This window comes from Myotis nattereri (assembly GCF_964212035.1).
Source record: "Myotis nattereri genome assembly, chromosome: 16".
NCBI classification, from domain to species: domain Eukaryota; kingdom Metazoa; phylum Chordata; class Mammalia; order Chiroptera; family Vespertilionidae; genus Myotis; species Myotis nattereri.
This window is the reverse complement of record NC_138091.1, coordinates 24,663,645-24,687,579: the sequence shown is the minus strand read 5'-3', so window position 1 is coordinate 24,687,579 and position 23,935 is coordinate 24,663,645. Positions and strand designations below refer to the sequence as shown.

Here is a 23,935-nt window from a genome sequence, read left to right as displayed (position 1 = left end):
CACGAATACCTTTTATACAAGGCAGTGGAATGAGGGACAGATCAGCCCTCTGCCCCCCAACTTTCTGACACAGGGGGAGAGCAGTTACACTTAGAGAAATATATATATATATATATTTATATATGTCTATTTATAAAAATTTATCACACTTGATCAGAACTGTCCCCCACCCTTTCAGCTGACCCCAACGGAACCAGATCCTAGTCCTGGGGCCATTCCCTGGGTCTTGTTCTCTTGATGCCTCTCTGGCCCTCAGCCTGCTGATCAGTGTGAGGTAGAACTCAGCATTATTATCCACCATACTCTGCAGAGAACAGGTCAGCTGCTAAAGAGTAGTGCCTTTCTCTGCAGTACCCTGTGGGCTCCTACCCCAACAAGTCCTGGTGGATAAAGGGAAGTGCCTCCCACCCCACAAGTCCCTGGGGCCTGAGCCAGAGTCAGATCCTGTATTGCAGCCATTCTTGAATTGCCGGATCACTTGCGCCTGCCAAAAATGGACTTCTTGCCAGGGTTCTTGTTGCCCGCACTTAAACCGATGAGGAGCCGTGCTTTCTCCTCTTCTTCCTGCTGTTGCATGCTGAGGTCTGATTTAGTCTCTAGCTTTCCCCGGACCTCTGACCCTGTTGCAGGCTTCAGCCTTAGCTTCTCTTTGATTACCTGATAGGTCAGAGAGGAGTAAAAGGGAAGGTAAATATTAGTGGGACAGACAAAATAAGTCACAGTGAATCAATTCAATCAAGATTTATTAAATTTACACACAGGCACAATGGATGGAGTCCTTCAAATCCTAAAATGATCTCTGCTTTCAAGAAGCTTACAGTCTAATTAGAGCCATTCTAAACCTGAGTTTGTGTCAGCCCTCAGTTTCCTAAAAAATCAATAGTTAACATATGAAACCATAAACATTCAATTTAATCATCTGAACAAAGTCATGGAGACAGCAGGGATAAAGTTGCTCACTTATCCACCTGTCCCATCCCAAGGCTGCTCGTTAATACACACTACAATGAAACGCTCCTGAGCAAAGGATCTGCTTTCCAGATCCTGCTAACCAAACAGCCATGAACTCTGCCGGGATACCTGGGCAACCAGGGCTTTGCGGCTGTCCCTTTTGACAGCCATGGCAAAGTCTAGCCATGTCCATGTGTTGTTGTGGTACTCCAGACAGGGCAGCACCAGGTTAAGGTCACCCCAGTCCACACTGTTCTTCTCACCCTGCAAGAGAAGAATGGGGAGGGAAGAGAAAGAGGAAGAGAAGAACATATCATATGCCACTTTTAGTCCAAGCCAGTACTTGAGTCCAAGTCTAGTACCTTCCCATATAGCAGCAAACTACAGATAACGGATTTCCCCTTATCTCAGTCTGACAATGAGCCATCACCCATGGCCCAAATTCACAAGCTAGACTATTTCCCTGTCTTTAATCTATGATGATCTTATCTGGTTCCCTTCCCACCCTGTTCTAGAAAGTGCAGGGGAGGAGCAGACCTTGTAGCTGACGCACAGTGGGACCTGTGGAATCTTTATATAGATGAAGGAGTTGTTCATGGCAGCTCGTTCTTTCATCTTGTCAATATCATCCACAGGGTGCTAGGAAAGGCAAGAAAGGAGCATGAGCCCCTAAAACCATCAGAAGAAATTTGGGACCCCCAAACATCTCCCATCTCCCTTCATCCCTGGAGTAAACTCAAAGGCAACAGAAGAAATCCCCAGCCACGCTTAACAGAGTATCCTAGGACTTCCATTTTTCTATCATTAGGGGCATGGCCAATACCTCTGGGGCTTTTCGAAATGACCTTCTGACCCCAGAACTCCGATTCAAGCCCTGTGCCACACCCTTCCCAGGGCCCAGTGCTGCTGCATCATCTGTTGCAATCAGCTGCCGAGGCTTCACCACTGGTATTCCTATGAAAAAGCAAGCACACCAGCTGTTGCCTTCTTTCTGGAGCTTCAGCTGTCTCTGAGGCTGCTATGCTACCCCAGTCTTCTGGAGCACCACCATAAAAGTTCTCACCAGTAGTCACCAGTTTGGACTTATCTTCCTCATCACCAACCTCATCATCTTCCACACTTCGACCAGGAAAGAAAAAGCCCATTATTCTATGGAAGAACTGGTGTGTCAGCTGGATGGTGAGAGGCACCACATTTACCTAAAGAGGAAAAAGGCTGAAGAAGCAATTAAGTTCAGACATCATCCCTCAGTTTACCTACCCCTAACAGCATGATACAATACACAGATAGCTTTTGACTGCCCTTTGTTCCTGGATCTCCAAAGGACTGTTTACTAACCTCAAAGTGCTCCTTAACAGATATACCCCCAACAGGGGGCCGGACTTTGCTGAATAGGCGGAGAGCTAGCTGTCGCCCAGACTGGCAGGAGCTCTGGGGCCGCAGGACTACCTGTAGGATAGAATGATAAATCAACCCACAAGTCCTCTGCAGACTAAAAGGAGAAGCAATAGTCTTTCTAAGATGAGCAAACTTTCACTATCTCAGATCACCACACTGTTTCCCATAGTGGGTTTATGTGGAAGGACCATTACAAATGGCCTGTGTTAGAAAGTATGTGAATGGGCTAGGAATGGGGAAATAAGACTTGCCTTGTAGACAGCATTGGGAAGGAGGTTGTTCATTGTGAACCAGCCCAACTCCAGAAGATGCTCTGCTGTATCATCAGATTTATTCACCTATAAAGACAGATTACCCCCAACCCCCAATCCATTATAATAAGCCTTTTCTTAGGAGCTTGCTAGAGAATTGCTACATAACCTATTTGTTTTCAGGTTCTCCATATGCCTAATCCCAACCTTTGATATCTCTTTCAAACTCATATAATACCATGTTTTTCATGGGACCTACTGGCCAGGGCACTAAATGACAGTAGTATTTCCCAGTCACTGTGACATTCAAAAATAGTCTCATTCATTCCCAAACATCCTGGAAAGGGGCAGGGTCAGGGGGAAATGAACAATGTCCTCTCCTCTATGCCATGGGTAATTACAGGAAGCTGAATGCCAGTATAGAATTAAGGTTCTATTTCAAGCAGGACTTAGAATACCTACCTCTGGGCCACATTACTAGGGATAATCTTATTCACTGAGGTAAACATTTGATCACTCTCATCTATAACTGCATGTATCTAAGGGAAACTCTGCTCATGTTTCATCAGTAACCTTTAATACCATCATTAATCCTATATAATAAAATCCTAATATGCAAATCGACCGAACGGCATAATGACACGCACTGACCACCAGGGGGCAGACACTCAATGCAGGAGCTGTCCCATGGAGGTCAGTGCACTTCTGCAAGAGGAGCACCACTCAGCCAGAAGCCAGGCTCACAACTGGCGAGTATAGCAGCGGTTGTGGAGCCTCCCTCGCAGCACTAAGGACCCCTGGGGGATGTCTGCCTGCTGGCTTAGGTGAGGGCTTAGGCGAGGGCTTAGGCAAGTGGTCACGGACTGTGAGAGGGCACAGGCTGGGCTGAGGGACACCCCCCCACACTCATGCACTGGGCCTCTAGTAGTTATATAATAACTAGCCCCTTTTTGTTTCTCTATTTGTGAGTTAGACTCCTAAGATAGGCCAGTGCCTCTCAATACAGCTGCCTTTGTGTGATTGTATATACCCAATACCTTGCTATAGAGAAACCGCTGCAGCTCCAGTTCAGCAATTCCTAGCTGTCCATCTTCCTCTGTCAGGCGCCAACGTGCCTGAGCAAAGTAGAACTCAGTGCGACGGACCACACTCACATCTTCCTGCTGCTTTCGCAGCTCCATCTTGTTGGCCTGCTGCAACTGGAAATCCTTAAAACACCTATAAATGGACAGGAGGATCAAAGCCAATATGGGCAATAGCATTTGGGTTGGGGGTTGGATGGAATGCTCTAGAATGATGCATAAGATAAACCCAGAGATGGATCTATTCTGGAACAGCTATCTTCTACATTTTTTTCAAAGGATTGCTTCTCACATCCTGCCATAGGAATGCAAATCCACCTTTCAGTTCTACAGCTTCTTGATAAAGTAATCTCTTTTCACTAATAACACCTATGATTATGTCTATAATTGTTCCTTTCTAATCACTTCAAGATATTTTATTTTCAGCTCAGCCACACAGTATTAAGACCACAAAAGTGATCTTTCCCAACTAGCCATTTTTCTCCTTTCCCAGCAGGTACTCTATTGATGATACAAAGGAAGGGGTCTCTTGTTCTCAACCTTTTGACTAAGTGCAGTTAAGGCTCATCAGAAAGAGATGCTACATCAACCTTTGATAATACTCACTAGATGTAAAGACTATCAGAATGTGGGCAAAGAAATCGACTCCAGCTGGGGAACTGGAAAAAGGCAGAAAAGAATGCTGTTTCACCTGATGAGGATATTAAGCTCTTCACTTTCAAGCTGTAAATTGGCCTTCTCCTGGTTGAGCTGCAACTGAAGCTTTTGGTTCAGGTCAAGAAGGTTCTCATTCTTGCTGTCATCCTGCAAAGACTAGGGAGCCAGGCCAGGAGAAACTGAGAGGAGATCTCCCTCATCTTAGGAGGCCTCCCTGTCCTCAGACTGCCCAGGTGATTACCTTCATGATAGAATACATCTGCTTTTCCAACTGCCGTATCTGGGCCACATGCTGCCGCACGGCCTCCTGCAAATGCAATATGCTGCTGCGCTGCTCCTCAGGATTGCTCGAAATCTCAAGCTGGAACCTGACCCTCTGTTTCTTTTCACTATGCTCCTAAAGGAATAGAAAGGGAAATGAATGAGATTTTCTAATAGACAAATCTTGAAGTAAATTGAAATACAGAAATGAAAATAAATGAGGATCTCCTCTGGAAAGCTCCCCTTTCCTATCACCATTATCAGTAGCAAGAGTAAGGGGTAGGCCAATGAAGAAGATTTCACAATAAGCCAATCCCCCTGGGTAGGGATGGTGGAAGTGGGGAGCAGTTACTGTTCTTAGAGGTATTTAAGTGACTGAGTAGAGAACTGACCAAGAAAAACAAGTAAACAAGCTCCAATGAGTCTCAGGAACACTCAGACCTTTCCTAGATAAGTGAAACTTCAACTGCTGCTATTGACTAATAGATGTACCAACCACAAGGCCCCTTTTCAGTCTGAAACATGGCTTTTCTTTCTTTCTTTTTTATTTTTAAATATACTTTTATTGATTTGGGAGAGGGAGAGAGAGAGAGAAACATCAATGATAGAATCATTGATTGGCTGCCTCCTACACGCCCCCTACTGGGGATCGAGCCTGCAACCTGGCATGTGCCCTTGACCAGAATCAAAACTGGGACCCTTCAGTCCACAGGCCAACGCTCAATCCACTAAGCCAAACTGGCTAGGGTGTTCACGGCTTTTCTTAATGGACTCTAAAGCACAAGGTCCGAGGGTTCCTGTGAAGATAACTGGCCTTCTACAAGGGCCCATGCTTACCTTCCGTTTGGGTTCTACATGGAGCAGCAGGTTGTTGACAATGTCCAGGATCATGGCATACTGAGCTGGATTGGTGGAGATTTCCAGCTCATGATGGATAAGGGTGAAGGTATCCACAGCCCCTAAGTAATTGGTAGCAGCTAAATAAGAGGCTCAAGTTTCTCCTTAAATATCTACCCCATGTCCTAAACTATATTTGGAACCACTCCTATTAGTTAACCCCATAGAAAGGGCTTGGTGAGAAATGCTCATGGGTAGAAACATATTTGCTTCTTTCAAAATAAACAAATACCCATTCTTCACAGTTCCCTCCAAGAATACAGGTTATTCTCAGAAGAATTTATGAAATGCAGGGCAAAGTGAAATGTTAATGTTCGGTGCAGAGTAGGACTTTTAATAACACACTGCCTCAAAACCTCAAATAACTGCTTTTATAAGTTCCTTAGTACCCTCCTAAAAGCATTTCAAGCCCTGAATACCTTCATGCTTCTTTAGGAGATCTTCCTTTTCCTGTTTCTCATGAACCTCAGGGGGCTTAATCTGAGTTGCCAGTTCAGGATCAATGTCATGACTGTAACTAATATAGTACATTCGACAGTTGCAGCGTGAAATGATCCGCTGGACTTGCTGGGCTTGTTGTGCCTCAGCTGGTTGGTTCCAATCTGTGAAGAGGTAGGAAAGAGGTAAGAGAAAGACATTCTCAATAGAGGTACTGTAGGAGCCCCCCAGCTAGCTATGTGTGATGTCTAGGGAACTCCAGACACTTGCTTTCAACCTAGCCTAACACAACATGGTCCTACTACAGCATTAAGAGTAGGTAAGGAAATCAGGATCCCTTGGGATGCACATCTACACCCAACCATATAACCATATGATGAGGACGAGAGGAGAGCTGACCTGTGGTGGTGGTAACCATGCCTCCCACTGCCTGCCCGCTCTCCATCAGCTCCTGCACAGAGTCCAGACTACGTTGCCGGTGCTCCTCGATATTCTTCACCTGAAGACAGAGATACATGCACCTTTAACTCCTGGGAATCAGTACCTTGTTCTGGCCAACTGGGTCACAGATCTCCATGATACAAGTAGCTACACTATCTATCTAGATTTCCACTTCCTGGAGTAACTTGAAAGATCTCCCAGTGTAGAAGACATATATGTCTCTCTCTTGACCCAAACCATCCAAATTCTGAGTTACATGCACATTTTGCCAGGCCCACAGGCCTCAGGCCAGAAAAACAAGCTAGGGTAAAATAAAATCATGTCCTACCTCACACCCATTAGGATGGCTAATTATAAAAATAAGAAAAGAAAAATAACAAGTGTTGGCAAGATTGTCTAGAAATTAGAACACTTATGCACCATTGGTGGGAATGTAATAGTATAACCACTGTGGAAAACAGTATGGAAGTTCTCAAAAAATTAAAAACAGAATTCCAATATGATCCAGTAATATACCCAAAAGAACTGAAAGCAGGATCTTGAAGATATAGTGTATACATTATTGTTGTTGTTAATCCTCACCCAAAGATACTTTTTCCACTGATTTTCAGGAGAGTGGAAGGGAGCGGGGGGAGAGAAACATCGATTGGCTGCCTCCCGTATGCACCCCAACTAGTGCCAGGGATTGAACCTGCATGCCAGGTACATGCCCTCGCTTGACCAGGAATCAAACCGAAGACCCTTCAGTGTTCAGGCTGATACTCTAACCATGGAGGGCTCAAAGGTATATTTGTACACTCATGTCCATAGCAGCATTATTCACAATAGCTAAAAGATGGAAGCACCCAAGTGTCTATCAGTGGATGAATAAATAAGCAATATATTGTATTTACATACAATTGAACATTATTCATCCTTAAAAAGGAAATTCTGACACATGCTATAACATGGGTAAACCTTGAGAACATTATACTAAGTGAAATAAACCAGTCACACACACAGAAATACTGAAGGACTCCACTTACATGAGGTGCTTAAGAGTAGTTAAAATCAAAGAGGTCAATGGGGGGGTGGGAGGGCATATGCAATACTTTCAACAATAAGAAAAAAAAAAGAGTAGTTAAAATCAGAGACAGAAGGTAGAATGGTGGTTGCCAAGGTCTGGGGAAAAGGGAAGGTGAGGAGTTATTAACAGACATAGTTTTTTGTTTTGTTGTTTTAATCCTCACCTGAGGACATGCTTAGAGAGAGGAAGGAGGGTGGGGAGAAACATCGACGTGAGAGAGAAACATTGATTGACTGCCTTCCATTTGGGTCCTGATCAGGGATCGAACCCACAACCCAGATTATGTATCCCAACAGGGAATCAAACTGGCAATCTTTTGGTGCACAGGACAACGCTCAACCAACTCCAGCCAGGCAACAGGTACAGAGATTCAGTTTTATAAGACAGAGTTATGAAGATGGATTGTGGTAATGGTTCTATAACATCATGAATGTATTTAATACCACTGACTGTGCACTTGAAAATGGTTAAGAGGGTAAATTTTATGTTAATGTGTGTTTTATCACAACTTAAAAAGTTGGGGGGAAAATCAAATCATGTTATGAGTAAAATTTTCATCAAAACCTAAATTTCCCACCCACTTTGGTATTCATGTTTTTGTGTTCTTGCTGTTTTCTGTCTTCAGACCAACCACGCTGACACTATTGCCATAGGGGAAAGGGACTGAATTATTTTGACTCTCTGCCTAGCTGAAGTCAATTGAAAAATAGAATGAGTGATATAGACCATAAGCAGATCTGTCAAGTCACACAAAAATTTATATAAAAAAAGCAAGATCAAAAGCCCTCTCATCTAAGCCAAGGACATTCCTATCTAATATTAACATCACATCCTGAGGGGAAAAAGAAGGGTTCACTTGCAAAAGAAGGCATATCTAAAAGCAGCAGGGGCTCAGAAAATGCCAGGTTGGTAGAGCTTGCATAGCTCATGCTGTGTGAATAGTTAACACCTTCTGTGCATACCTTCTGAGACTACTGGCAAAGAGCACTGCTTGCCTGAACTACAGCTGAAATATATTGGCATGTCCTCTCATATTATCAATAACTTGACCCTTACTTGGCTTGACATCTGATGAAATGCTTACTACTTCTTTTTTAAAAAAATATATATTTTATTGATTTTTTACAGAGAGGAGGGGAGAAGGGGAGGGAATTAGAAACATCGATAAGAGAGAAACATCAATCAGCTGCCTCCTGCACACTCCCTACTGGGGATGTGCCCGCAACCAAGGTATATGCCCTTGACCAGAATCAAACCTGGGACCCTTCAGTCCGCAGGCCAATGCTCTATCCACTGAGCCAAACTGTTTAGGGCCTTACTACTTCTTATAATAGAGGTTTCCTGGATTAAGCCCTAAGGTCACTGGAGGAAGAAGCAGTAGCCAAGGAGAAAGAAGGGATAAGCTTTAACCCCAATGAATAGAATAGCAAAAGATGTTATCACATTGGTCCTTATCAGACATAGCTAGATCTAGTAACTCACTGGGTGTACCAAACCCAGCACATCATGAACACTTAACTCCTGTTAAATAGGTAATGACAATGCAGAATATTGACTAGGTATATCACATAACCATTAGATTTCCCAATAATATTATATCCTAGAAATTATAGTACAAATTTTACCAAGAAGCTGAAAAGAAAATTTACAGCCACTGCTCACAATCTCAACATCTAACAAAAAGATTATCTTACACGTACCTCCCCAGACATACTGACCAAAAAAGTTAAGACTATTTTCCATCTGAATGAAGCTTTATATTTTTCAAAATACTTTTTTTTTTTTAAATATATTTTATTGATTTTTTACAGAGAGGAAGGGAGAGAGATAGAGAGTTAGAAACATCGATGGGAGAGAAACATCGATCAGCTGCCTCCTGCACATCTCCCACTGGGGATGTGCCCGCAACCCAGGTACATGCCCTTGACCGGAATCAAACCTGGGACTCCTCAGTCCACAGGCCGACGCTCTATCCACTGAGCCAAACCGGTTTCGGCTCAAAATACTTTCTCATTTAATCCTTTCAACAATCTTGTTAAGATGAAGTATTAGAATTCCATTTTACAAATAAAAGTGACTTGCTCAAGGGCTCAAGGCTACTATTATGGCAAAGGTGGAATTAGAACTCTCATAATCTGACTCCTAGACAAGCAGTCTTTCTATTCAAACTTATTGCCTTGCTTAAAGAACCACTCAGTCATCTTCATTAAGAGTGATCAGAGCCCTAACCGGTCTGGCTCAGTGGATAGAGCGTCGGCCTTCGGACTGAAGAGTCCCAGGTTCGATTCTGGTCAAGGGCATGTACCTTGGTTGTGGGTGCATCCCCAGTGGGGGGTGTGCAGGAGGCAGCTGATCGATGTTTCTCTCTCATTGATGTTTCTAACTCTCTATCCCTCTCCTTTCCTCTCTGTAAAAAACCAATAAAATATATGTTTTAAAAAAAGAGTGATCAGAGCCTGGCTGGCATGGCTCAGTGGTTGAGTGTCTACCGATGAACCAGGAGGTCATGTGTTTGATTTCTGGTTAGGGCACATGCCCCAGTTGCAGGCTAGATCCCTGGTGTGGGGCGTGCAGGAGGCAGCCGATCAATGATTCTCTCTTATCATCAATGTTTCTATCTTTCTCCCTCCACTTTCCTTTATGAAGTCAATTAAAAAAAATTTTTTTTTAAAGAGTGATCAGAGAGCCCTGGCCTATGGCTCAGTTGGTTGAGCGTCATCCCATGCACTGAGATGGTTCAATTCATTGGTCAGAGCACATGTGAGCTCAATCCCCAATAGAGGATGTGCTAGAGGCAGCCATTCAATGGTTCTAATCGATGTTTCCCTTCCTTCCTCTCTCTAAAATCAATCAACCAATACATATATTGGTTGATATATACATCTTTATGGAACACTTCATGAATTTGCATGTCATCCTTGTGCAGGGGCCATGTTAATTCCAATTTTAGTATATGTGCTGCTGAAGCGAGCACTATCATCCTATATAATAAAAACCTAATATGCAAATTGTCCTCTCGACCAAGAGTTCGACAGCTCACTATGCCAGTGCACTGACCACCAGGGGTCACATGGCGCTGGAAGTGGGCAGCAGTGGAAGCGCTGCCGACCCCGATGGGCACCTACGAGAGTGGGACCGCAATGGGATGGTGGAGCAGGTGAGCGAGCGGTGCCAAGCCAAGGCAGATGCAAGCGGGGGGCCCCAATTGCCCCGCAGATGGTGACCAGTGGCAGTGGCGGGGGGCAGGGCCGCCACACTGCTCCCAGGCACTGAACCAGGCAGGGGGCCCAGCCCCAACCGACTGCCCTGCAGATGGCGACCAGTGGCCAGTGACCAGCGGCCGGCAGGCCCTGTTCACCCAACCTCCCATGGCACCTGGGCAGGGGACTGCAACCTCTTGCCAGCTACAGGGGGGTGGAGGTGACAGGGACTAAGGTGCAATGAGAATGCGGGGTGTCCACCGAGCTCGCTCTCACTCCCCCTGCTACCCTTCCCCGGGAAGCCAGGGCTCTCTCGATGGGGAAGCCCCCACACTCAGGTGCGGAGCGCCCACGAGGAGCCTGCCCCACACCTGCACAGCCTCTTCCGGGTGAGCCAGACCACAGCCCCTGGGACTGCAGGGGCCGGTTGGTTGGGCTCCCCATGGGTTCACGATGAGCCAGTCTGAGAGGCTGGTAGGGAGAGAACACACTGCCTGCCCGGCTTCCATGCGGCGCTGTTGGGTAGCCCAGAGGCCCATGCTGCGCCCCAACCCGTGGCTTCTGGCCGTGCTCACCACATCTCTGTGTGGAGACTCGGGCGCCATGACTCAGATGAAGGGGGGTGCGTGGGGGCCCAGGGGCCCAGGTGCTGCCCAGAACCCAGAGGTCAGCTGGTACCTGCCCTTCCATGCCAGACACTCACGCTTCAATCACCAGCCAGACCTAGGGACACCTGTGCATGAATTTCATGCACTGGGCCTCTAGTCTATATGTATAAAAGCCTAAACAACCATTCTACTGTTTGACCAGTAGCTATAATGGGCACTGACCACCAGGGGGCAGATGCTCCGACCAATAGGTTAGCTTGCTGCTGGGGTTCAGCTGATTGGGACTGGGCGAGATGGGTCGGACACACCTGGAGCCCTCCCGCAGTCCCTCCTGGGCCCCGATGATCGGCCCTGATCAGGACAGGGCAAGATAGGCCGGACACACCCTGGAGCTCTCCCGCAGTCCCTCCCCAGCCCAGTTGTGCACCAGTGGGGATCCTCATCCTGGCCTGTGCCCTCTCGCAATCTGGGACCCCTCGGGGGATGTCAGAGAGCCACAGGCCAGGCAGAGAGACCCCACCAGTGCACAAATCTGTGCATTGGGCCTCTAGTACATATGTATTTTTAAATAGTGTGATCAGAGAAAAGACAAAGAGCTTATCTAAAATTCTGACTTACACCCTAGCCAGTTTGGCTCAGTGAAAGAGCATCGTCCTTCGGACTGAAGGGTCTCAGGTTTGAATCCGGTCAAGGGCATATGCCTAGGTTGCGGGCTCAGTCCCGAGTAGGGGGTGTGCAGGAGGCAGCCTATTGGTGATTCTCTCTCATCATTGATATTTCCCTCTCTCTCTCTCCCTCTCCCTTGCTCTCTACAAAAATAAATTAATAAATTCCTACTTCTAAAAAAATAAATAAATAAAATTCTGACTTACTGCCTGTTTTCAAGCTACCTGCTGATTAGTGGGATATTATTAATGGGGTCAATAACCTTTTCAAAAGTAAAAAAAGTTCCAACCCATTTTATTCTAGTGCTGGGCAATGAGAATTTCTCTTGCAATGAAAAGAACAGCATGAGATTTAAAAAAATAAAAATAAAAATCTGTGTATTCACAGACACAGACCAGAGCTACAGTTCCTACATTAAGGTGTAATCATCCTTCTGCTAAGCTGGTAGCAATAGGTACTGTCAAGATTCTTGTAATTATTCTGCTGGAAGGGGGCAATTATGGAAAAAGGGATGTAATGGACCTTCCCAGCCTGCTGACTAACCTCTAACCAGAGCTGTCGGCCATCCTGCTCAGTGGGGCTGCTTTCAGTGGTGGCAAAGTACTGCATGCCATCCAGCAGGCAAGTCCAGGATGTCTTTTGCTTCAATGTGTCACCATACCAAGCTGGATGATGTTGACACTGCAGCAGCTGGGCTTTAGCAGCAGACACAATGACACAACCTTCTGTTTCTGCTCCACGAAGAACCATCTATATCAGAGACAGAAGCAGAGTCATAGCACCAGAGCCACCAGGAAAGATGAGATTAGTTAGAGGTGTGTACCATTAACTGCAGCTGGGTCTAATTCTGGCCTACTGGGTGAACTCTACTGGCTTTTAGATATTGTAGTGAGTGATTATCCCTGATACCTGCTGGAAGGAATAATTTTTCTGGAGTTCTATTCACCCATTCTTATTTAGAGGTAGGGGAAGGTGAACACATGATTATGACCTAACCCAGTGTCCAAGTGCTCTGGTAAAGAGATGATACCTGGCAGTTGACCAGCTCAATTAGGCAGTTTCGGTTATATATATCATCCGTCTGGCAGGCAGCGATGCCACACAACTGCTCACTCACACCTGACTCATCTTCTGTGAACACTACAAACTTATCTGTCTCTTCAATCAGCTTCTGCAACATGTAGGCACCTGGCAGAGATATAGGAAGCGGGAAAAGTCACAGTTTCAAAGGGATAACATCCAAACTGATCTTTCAATTTCTCTAGCTAGGCAAGGGCTAGAACGTATTCTCCCTAATCTGCAACTCCAGCCCACCCCACTCTGCCCCTTGACCCCTGAGGGCAAAATAAGGGTTATCATTTCATTTCCCCCTAAATTTTAATAAAAATAACAGATTCCCAAGAGAAACTATGTAAATTGGTAGCATTTTTTTCTCTTAAGCATATCCACCTCTAGATTAGGATCTCCACAGCCCCCCGTTTTGCTCCTTTATTTTTAATTCCAAATTATTTGAAATGCTGTTTGTCGACCACTCCTTTCCACATGAAACCACTCTCTTGCCATTAGTGCTATTGTGGTCTAGCCTCTCCTTCCCCAGGTCTTAGAAGTAAGTATCTCTGCCCTGGCTGGTTTGGCTCAGTGGATAGAGTGTCAGCCTGAGGACTTGAGGGTCCCAGGTTCGATTCCGGTCAAGGGCATGTACCTGGGTTGCGGCACATCCCAGTAGGGGGGTGTGCAGGAGGCAGCTGATCAATGTTTCTCTCTCATTGATGTTTCTAACTCTCTATCCCTCTCCCTTCCTCTCTGTAAAAAATCAATAAAATATATTTAAAAAAAAAAAGAAATAAGTATCTCCTAAGGTCTATCCTTGGCATGTTCCTGTCCCTTTCTTCCTTTCTTCTAATGAGTTTGTCTGACAGTGTTATGGTTAAAAGCACAGTCTCCAGAATTAGACTAATCTGCCTCTGTTTAAGATCCCATCTCTTCCAGTTACTTGATTGCGACCCTCAGCAGCTTGCTTTAACCTGTGTTCTCAGTTTCCTTGTCTGTAAAATAACAGAAACTATCTCATAAGGTTGTTGAGAGAATTTAATAGAATATAGAAATGTATCTTGCAGAGTACCTGCCACACAGTAAGCAACTATTATTATCTCCTTTGCATGACTCTTAGCTCTATCCTATAATTCCCAAGTCTCTATCTCTAGCCCTAAGCTTTTAAACGCTCATTTCCATGTTTGCTAAACAATACTTTGATATACTACTTGCACCAAAAACTCAGTATGTCTAAATCAACAACCCTATACCTTCCCAAACCTGTTTAGCTTCATTTTCGCTTTCCTCCTCTTTTAACTCCTTTTTCCAAACAGTTTCCAAATCTCTTATATTTCCATCCCCTCACCTTCATTCCCACGGCCTCTACCTAGTTCAGGCCCTTGTTACCTTTTGTTGAGACACCACAATAGTTTCCTAATTTGTCTCCCCACCTCCAGTTCCTTCCTCTCCAGTCCTCCTCTGCACCATTGCCAGATTTATCTTCCTAAAAGTAAAACTCTAATGATGACATGTCTTTATTAAAAAACCTTCAGTAGTTCACCATTGTCTACTGAATAAGGACCCACAACTCCTTAGCCTTGCATGAAATGGCTTTGATGATCTACCTCCAGCTTTCCTTTCCAGCATCTTCTCTCACTCCTCTCTTTTAGCTACTCTCTATGCCAACCAAATAGACTGTTCGCTCTCCTTTGAACACACTAAGCTTTACCAACCCCCTCTCTGTATTCTACCAACCCCCTCTCTGTATTCTAGACACAGATAGATATTCCCTCTGTCTTGAATACTAATCTCCCCAATTCCACATGTTTAAACCATACTAAGCCTTCAAGGTCCAGCTCAAATGTTTTTTCCTCAATAAAACCTTCCCTGAGTGCATTCCCTCCTTCACTCCACTCAAGAACAACTTCCATATTCTTTAATTTCTTTCTTGTGGCATTTATCATTTTTCATTTTGTTCTTAACCTCACCATGAACTTGCACCTGTCTGTACTTGTTATCCCCTCTCACTAAAATGCCCTTCTCTCCTCTTTCTTCACCTGTCAAACTCTTACTAATCTTTTTTTTTAAAATATATTTTTATTGATTTCAGAGAGGAAAGGAGAGGGAGAGATAGAAACATCAATGATGAGAGAGAATCTTTGATCGGCTGCCTCCTGCATAAGTCATAGGTCAACGCTCAACCCCTGAGATGGATCTAAAAAAATGAGTAAGCCCAGCCATTGTGGCTCAAGGGTTGAGTGTCGACCTATGAACCGGGAGGTCACGGTTCAATTCCTGGTCAGGGCACATGACTGGGTTGCTGGCTTGACCCTCAGTGGGGGGGCATGCAGGAAGCAGCCGATCAAAGATTCTCCTCTCATCCTTGATGTTTCTATCTCTCCCTCTCCCTTCCTCTCTGAAATCAATAAAAATATATATACACACACACACGTATATATTTTTAAATATATCTTATTGATTTTTTACAGAGAGGAAGGGAGAGGGATAGAGAGTTAGAAGCATCGATGAGAAACATCCATCAGCTGCCTCCTGCACACTCCCTACTGAGGATGTGCCCGCAACCCAGGTACATGCCCTTGACCAGAACTGAACCTGGGACCTTTGAGTCCGCAAGTCAACGCTCTATCCACTGAGCCAAACCGGTTAGGGCTATATATTTTTTAAAGACCCATCTTCATTATCATCTTCACCATGAAGGCTTTCTAGACTTCCCTATGTTGATTTAAATACTTTCTTCTTAAACATTCTTACAAAGCATTTTCATAATGAAATAATAATTTGCATATCTTTATATCTACTAGTTTCTAAGATTCCTCCCATTTTTGTATCCCTAAAGTCTAAGGTCACGTCTGATCTCTATATATAAAAGCCTAAGCGACCTTTATGACTGGTCGACCAAACAACCAGTTGCTATGATGTGCACTGACCACCAGAGGGCACAATGCAGGAACTGCCCCGTGGTGGTCAGTGTGCTCCCACAGCCAACCTCCTGTGGTCCCTCCCTCAGCCAGCCTTGATCAGCCCTGAATGGAACTGGGCGAGATGGCCCTATCAGCCCTGATTGCCGGCCAGGCCAAGAGATCCCACCTGTGCACAAATTCGTGCACCAGGCCTCTAATATATTATAAACCTTCAATAAAACTAAAATGAACCTATGAATAAATGACTGATTGAGTGAATGAATGAACTAATCTTAGCTCATCCAGATATGACAACTTGTTAAGGAACATAGACTGTTGTTCATTCTATATCTATCATTGTATTCTATATCTGAACCCAGCACAGTGCTCTGTGCCTGCTATGAATATTTATTGACTGAACAAAATAATTCATCAAAACACAAAACAATTCTCTAATTCTTTGCTTCTTTCATCCTGTGTTGGCCCCACCATTTCTTCCTGATCCTCCTCCTTGCCATAGGACTACACCCTTTTATGCCCCATATCAATGCTATGTAAGACTTGGGTGGCCTGATATGGAAAAATAATGGTTTCATCTCTACACCTAGATGGAACCAGCCATGATTTAGCGCTTTTCAAACTCCTGTCCAAGCCAATGTACATATTCTACCAAGCATGTCAAACTTAAAGGCTAACACAGGCCAAATAAATGAGGCATGCAGCCTGCCCTGCAGGCCATGAGTTTGACATGCTTGTTCTAAACCTAACCCAATGGAGTCCTATCTTACCTCCTGATGACCCCTTATCAGGCTGTCCGCTAAAGCTGGGACTGCTGACAGGAGGTGGAGCTGAAGCACTGGTTGGGACACTCTGCTTTGGCTTTTTGGCTGGCATCTGGGGATCAATCTTTAACCCCTTCAGGGCTTCAGTAGAGAGATTGCGTTTGAGTACAGCTGCCTTTTTGTAGCCATCATATAAACCAAAGGCAATGTCCCGATTAGTGGTTGTCCAGGAAGCCCGTAAATCTACCAAGTGCAGCTGGTGTGTATGAAAGGCAGGGTCCCCAACTCGAGTAGAGAGCTCCTAAGAAACAGGAAGAGAACCTCAGGGTAGCATGGAAATCCCCACCATTTCTCCTGGATCACAAATGCAAAAATAAGGAAACAATCTTGTTGAATAAAAAAACCTGTTCTGGGGGAGGTAAGAAGGCCCTGGAGAAAGATAAGGGGGGGAGGGGAAAGGCCCGGATAAAGAAAAACTAAGTGGTTTTAGCATGTACATTAGATATACCCACTGTATTTTAAATGACTCAAAGAATTTCAACTTAAAATCCTTCCTTAATTTGGGATTGGGGGAACAAATAAAGTGCTAGGGAATGTTGTACTCTAGTTCCTGAAGGGCAATAGACTATCCTTAGAAGGAGAGAAAGGAAAGTAATCTTCAAAAAGAGCGATGCTGATACAGGTGATTCAAGTGAGTGTATGATAAAGTAATGACATATATGCTTGGAATATAGTTAGGAACACTACCAGGGACTTAGTCTAAAATGTATTGCTATAGACTGAATTGTGCCCCCACCCCCAAATTTACATTTTGAGACCATAATCCCCAAGGTGATGGTATTTGGAGATGGGGCCTATAGGAGGTAATTAGGTTTAGATTAGGTCATGAGGGTGAGGCCCTCATGATGGGATTTGTGCTCAGAGAGCTTGAAACATCAGAGAGCTTGTACTCTTTTTATGCCATGTGAAGACACAGAGAGAAAGCAGCCATCTACAAGCCAGAAGGAGAGCCTTCACCAGAACCTGACCATGCTAGCACCCTGATCTTCTCAGCTCCCAGAATTGTGGGAAATAAATTAGTACTGTTTTAGCCACTCAATCTATGGTATGTTGTTATAGTAGCCTGAGCAGACTAAGACAGGTACTGATACAAATAAGGTAGTAAAGAGACTGTTTCAGGCGGTACCTCCTCTGCTGTGCGATTGCTATGCCGTTGGTAGGTGAGGGAGGACAGGCTCAGTAGGTGGGTCTTTGTTACCAAGGGATCAAGGCAGTGATCAGCACTCTCTTCAGTGGGTGAGGCCATCAGATGAACAGTCACCTGACTTAAGTCACTAACCATCTGGGTCACACTCCAGTCAGAGATGAGGCGCCGCATCACTGTGCCCGCTGAGGAAAGGAGGCATACAAAGTCCATGCAGACCAGCACAGAAGAATAGTGTGGGACAGAAAGAGAGAAAGGGAAGGGAATTGAGAAAGCAAAAAAGGACAAGGAATAGGCTAGGAGAAACAAAGGGGTTGTTTACCTTACCTTGAGGTATAAGCCGCTGAGTTCCCCGAGTGAAGACATGACCCTGACTGCACTCAATCTGGATACCCCGCTGCTGAGCAAATGAGGCCCAATAATGCACCTGGTAACAAGAGAACTTAACACTGAATGAAGAAATGGCACTGGAGAGATGATTAAGAGACCAGGAAAGAAAAAAAACAAGTAAACAACGAAAGGGGAACAGAACTGAAGATGTCAGCAGGGATGTCAGAGCCTGACCTGTAGCTGGGGAAAGAGTGCAGTAAAGGAAAGCTGCTTGTAGTGCTGGCCAAGTTTCTTCTTGCCGGGTTTCAGGTTATTGAAGAGCTTTCCCCTACAGATAGGCCTTGTGACACTAGTCCAAGTTGCCCAGAAGTTTTGCATCCAGCGCAGGGTACTACTATATAGCAGGATTCGGGGCTGGGATATTGCTGCAAAGGAAAGGACAGACATTTCCTAGCTATAGTTAAAACACAGAGATGAAGTAAAATCCTTCCTTAGCTCAAGTTCTAGGTTTAAAAACCCAAACAGCACTCAACCTGACACTAAATATCCTCAACACCCTCTCTTTTAGTTTTATTTTTATTGTTTCAGAGAGCAAGGGAGAGGGAGGGAGAAACAGAAACATTAATGATGAGAGATAATCGCCTGTTCAACATCCATGTGCCTACTGGGGATCGAGCCCCCAACCGGGCATGTGCCCTTGATTGGAATCGAACCCAGGACCCTTTAGTCCGTAGGTCGACACTTTATCCACTGAGCCAAACCAGATAGGGCAACACCCTCTTTTCAAAGATCCAACTTCTTTGCTTTCAGCACCCCTCTTCAAAAAGGTGCTAACCCCATCCTCCCTTGCCCTTTCCCTGTCCCCTTCCCAGAAGACTGAGCTGAAGTCCTCAGTGTCAAAGCCCACCCTCCCAGCTCTTCCTCCCCATTGTCCCAGACCCAAGCCTCACTCCCGCTGTGCTGAGTCAGATCCATCTTGATGGAGAGATTGAGGTTCTCAGAGCGGAAGGCCCGGTAGGAGTCATGGAGCTGGCCCAAGGGCACCTCAGGCAGAAATTCTGGGGCCCGAAGAGTGACGCCATGGTGATCATGGGGGTTCCCGTGGCATAGCCACTGAAGGTCCAGTGTCATGCAGAGGTCAGGCAGGTGCAGAAAGCAGCAGTCATCATACCTGCCCCACAATAATCCCAATCTTCAGTGCCCCAGTCACTTGTAGACCCCTGGCTCTTCCCCACTCCCTCCACCCTGAGTCCTATTTAAGCCCCACCATCTCTCCACTCACTTAGAGGCTGTCCTCACGTTGACATCCAAGTCACCCTTGAACACAAACTGACCAGGTTTCCAGTGAAACGACAGGTGGCTCCACTCCCAGTGCATATTCTCAGTTGTGTTGTATGGATCCTATAACCACCCCCCAAAACTTGGATCAGACATGGATAAAAATATCACCCTCATCTCCCAAATCAGTCCCTTTCTCTCTTCCCCAAAATGCTGTACAAGCCCCAACCATACCATCCTAATAAGAAAACCACTCATCTGAACCCTCACCTCAGTAGCCAGCTGGTGTAGGTTTGCCTGTTCAACATCCATGTGCCAGTCCCCATGGAACAGAAGACGGCTCTTGTCCCACCATGGCAAGGGTGGGCTGGGGTCTGCTGAGGGCTTCGTCAAGAGGTCCACAGACTGGCCAATCAGTGTCCAGGCTGGATCCCAGCATGGGCCCCATACCACTGTGTACTGGAAGATTTCCGCTGGGATAGAGGGGCAAAGGATACAGGTTGTTACACAACATCATCCCTTTCCTCTTCCTTCACTGCAGAAGGGCCTCAGCGCACCTTCTGCCCCAGCCATCACAACATCCCAAACCAACTGCCCTCCTCTACTCACAGCGGAAGTCGTGGTAGAACTTGAGTGGGGGCATGTTCCTCTCTACTACCACATTACCCCATGGTAGTCCCAAGTGCAGGATTTGACGCCGACGGGAGCAAGGCTGACCACTCTGTTCAGTGCCCACAAGTCGACCTATCAGCCGCCAGTCACGGATCTCAAACAGGTACCGGGGATAGTCTCTTATCCGAACTGTTATTATAAGAAAGATACACACTGGCTAGTCAGGGGACAGTGTCAGCATACTCAGGCATTTTCCCCCCTGCCACTACTTTTACCCACCTATTTTACAAATTCAACTGAGAAAAAAACAACCTAGTAGATGGCAAAAAAGCTGAAAAAGGGCATTGAGACCCTGAACAGGTGGTGAGAGGAATAACACTGAGATCTAAGAGCTATACTGACCCTAAAGATGACTGAGTTAGTTGTTCCTTTACCTAAGTTAGCCTAGTAGTTTCAGGGTGACGTTCAGGAACAAAGAAAGGTATGAAGAGCCCACACCCATCCCACTCCACCCATCCAAAAACAGCCACAGTTCCCAATATAACCAAGCTTCTCTGTAATCACTCAAAATGCTCCTTGGAGCTCCAAGGGCAAACACCAGGCTCTGCAAATAAAGACTTACCCAGAAAAGTCTTGACACTGCACTTGAGCATACGACACCACTGAATAACATGATCTACTCCCTCAGCAGGAAAAGGGCTGCCTGGATCAAGCTCTCGAACCTGCTCTATCACACGTTCAGGCCCATGGAAGGAAGCATCTGCCAGAGCCACCAGCTCTAGCCCTGCTAGGCTCCAAGTGAGCAATGCCCGGCGCATGGGTGTGTTGCCATAGAGACGACGGGAGCGCTGGATGTAGATTTCAATGTTTTTGTGTTCCAAAGAGGCATAGAGCTCCTCAATTTTGCGGGCTGGCAGTAACTCCCCATGCTGTTTCCGAAGGGCAGCCACTTTAGCATCCAGCAGTTGCAATCTTTTGGCACTCTCCTTACTTTCATCCTTCATCAATTCATAATTATCTCGAAGTTTCACCTCAAAAATGTCATCCAGGAAAACCCATGAGAAGTGCTGAACTTTCAAAAGTAGATCAGGTGGGAGTGGGGCAGGGCCTGGAGAGGCCTGAGCGTGAGTTCCTCCTCGATGGAGCCCCTTAAGCCATTTCTGAACTCCCACAGCCTCATCCAGAGTTTGAGAAAAATCATACTGATAAGGAAACTCCACTGAAACTGAGCCGAGGGAGAGGAGCCAAACACGGTTCCGGAGGGTCTGCAGCACAGGCAAGGGGTTCCGGTGGAGGATCATCTCCTCTAGCTCAGGTAGCAGCTGCACCTCCACCTCCTTGAAGTTGAAAATGCTATTGCCATCAAAGCCAGCAGCCAGCTCTGGGCAGTAAGCCTGAAGTGAACCCCCATGCCGGCTGAGTGACACACTTTCTGCAGCCAGGGTAATGAACTTGTCCTCGGCTACAAAAGCAGTCAGCTTGGCCGTGCTCACCTCTAGTGTCAGGTTTAGCAGCCGTTTTGAGGGAGATGTTTCGGGAGGTTGGCCTTCTCGCTCAGAAGTGGCCCCTGGAGTCTCTAGTGCCAGGAGTGGAACAGTCTCAGGAAAGAGAGTGGCTCTTAGTAAGTCTCGGCACTGCAGGGTGGCCAGGATATGCTGGTACAGGTACATGTGATCTGGGGGGCTCCAGAGTAAAGTAAGCCCTGCTCCACACTGAACCTTTAGGAAGCAAGAGAAAAGGATCTGTCAATTACCATGTCCCAGAACAGGAGAGATGACAGGGGTTACTATACATGCACATATGACCCAAGAACCATCTCCACCTAGAAGTCTTTCCTGAGTAACCACATTAATTAGTCCCTTCCATGTTCTTAGCACCAAGAGCACTTAAGAGCACTCACACTAAAGTTCTCTTCAACTGGATTCTAAGCTGTCTGAGAATAGAGGCCATGTGTTTTAATTATTTGGCACCTACCAAAGTATATCCAGTATATACAGCACACACTCATTAAACCATTTGACTTTATGTTTCTGCTCATAAGTTATCTTTCAATAACTGCCACAATGTATCATAACCACTGCAACAATCAATTTGAAAATGTTTCATGCACATTTTTACTAAATTCTAGTATACAAAGTAACGAACACACAAATCAATACAGCAAACTGACTTATGTGAAAGTATGCCTCAAAGAAGGGAGCAGCTTGAAAAATAAAATTGGTTCTGAATATCTAAGTGGGCAGAGAAAATTTAAATTCCAGGACAGAAAAATTCCTTTGAGTTCCAGACTCTGAAAAGGAAACACTTCAGTTTCCAAAGGAAGTTGAAGTCTAACAAACAGGAAGCTACCCCACTCTCCTCCTAAGAGGGTCCCGCGTCCATCTAACAGCCTGAGAGAAAGGTAGTGAAAAGCCTCTGAAAACTTACCAGCACTTGCATCTTCCAGCCTTTGGATGAGCTGAGAACTTCAGCAACATGACACAAGATTATGATCCTTAAAAAGCCCCTTATTTTTCAGAGCTATGCACCAAAATATTTACAGTGGATATTATGTATCTGCTGCAAAATAATCCCAGAGCCAGAGGGCAGGAGCAATTGGTGGAAGTGTAGAGGAAATAAGTTGGTCATAAGCTGCTAATTATTGAAGCTGGGAATGAGTACACGAAAGTCCACAGTCTCTCTAGTTTTACATAGACTTTAAATTTTATAACGAAGAGTTAAAAATCTTTAGAACAAGCCAGGAAAAAAGAACACCAGGTGCTGTATTTCTCACAGATGAATTTTACATGACTCCAAAGACTGGGCAATGCTCTAACTCTAAGGAAAACCCAATGTAACTCAACCTCCCCCCAGAAGCATTACCTCTAGAGAGCGGATGCTATTGTGATAGGTGATGGAGAGCATGGAGAGGCTGAGCACTGGCGCAGGGATGTCAGGAGCCTTGCAACAGGGCTGCATCTTCTCTGTGACGGACTTCACCAGGGCAAGCACAAGCCCTTGGACACCCACAGTGGAGGTTTCAGCACTTCCCAGGACAGTCAGCGTGTCCAGTCGGACCTCTGAAGCACCTAACATCCAGAAACCATGTCAGCCTGGATTCTCAGCTCTCAAACGGCAACTTCAGTCCTCACTCTCCTTTGTTACTTATTCTCTTCACTCTAGTTGTCTTTATTCCCCACACCTCCCTAACTTCGTTTCGCATGTTTAAGGGAAAATTTCCCTTTCCCATCTTTACCTAAACTTCTGGAAGAAGTTCCCTAACTCCTACAAATTGCCCAGAAATACATCAGTTACTAAACACACAAGAAAAAAAGAAAACAAATAAACAAACACTACATGCATCTCATTCTCTTGATCAGACATCAAGGCTGTCTTTTTCTTACATATCTTGCTTAATAATTGCCTTTTATAAGCCCTTAAGAAATACCAAGAAACGTAATTCCAGCATTTCATCCTCTAATTCAGAAACATTCCAAATAATAAGCTTCATTCAATTAGAAGGAACAGATTGAATCTGCATAATGTGCTTAGGTTATAAACTACCCACTTTGGTATAGACTCCCTGTCCTACTTACCAACGAGGGCAGAAAGGGTGAACAAGTTCATGTCCTCCACCTTCAAGTCCACCTTCCACAGTAATGACACAGACTCCCCGAATGAAGATTCTCTAGAGACTGACTTCCCAGATTGTGGGCCCATCAAGGATAAGATCCGAGAGAGACACTGGGCACAGGTGTCTGATGTTTCTACCTGCAGTCCTCGGATGGTACAATCAAGAAAGAGGGTATCCGACTGGGTGCTGGACAGGCTGAGAGGCTGATTATAGCTACCCTGGAAAAGCAGCAGAGGGACCCCATTAG

General features: G+C 45.4%; 1 protein-coding gene across 1 annotated transcript; it reads right to left on the bottom strand.

Annotated features, from left to right (window-relative positions):
• Positions 1-335: 335 nt before the first annotated feature.
• Positions 336-21,745, bottom strand: LOC308532233 (bridge-like lipid transfer protein family member 2; the record flags this gene model as incomplete). The annotated part of the gene is made up of 24 exons (XM_081109578.1): positions 336-657; positions 1,081-1,215; positions 1,489-1,590; positions 1,775-1,905; positions 2,015-2,150; positions 2,290-2,400; positions 2,601-2,687; positions 3,638-3,818; positions 4,374-4,495; positions 4,581-4,736; positions 5,438-5,559; positions 5,917-6,099; positions 6,335-6,434; positions 12,460-12,666; positions 12,947-13,104; positions 16,658-16,952; positions 17,838-18,040; positions 18,183-18,282; positions 18,420-18,610; positions 19,136-19,356; positions 19,468-19,586; positions 19,734-19,936; positions 20,073-20,264; positions 20,698-21,745. 24 exons carry the CDS (start codon positions 21,743-21,745, stop codon positions 475-477), a joined length of 4,686 nt encoding a protein of 1,561 aa, XP_080965704.1. The 3' UTR covers positions 336-474.
• Positions 21,746-23,935: the final 2,190 nt, after the last annotated feature.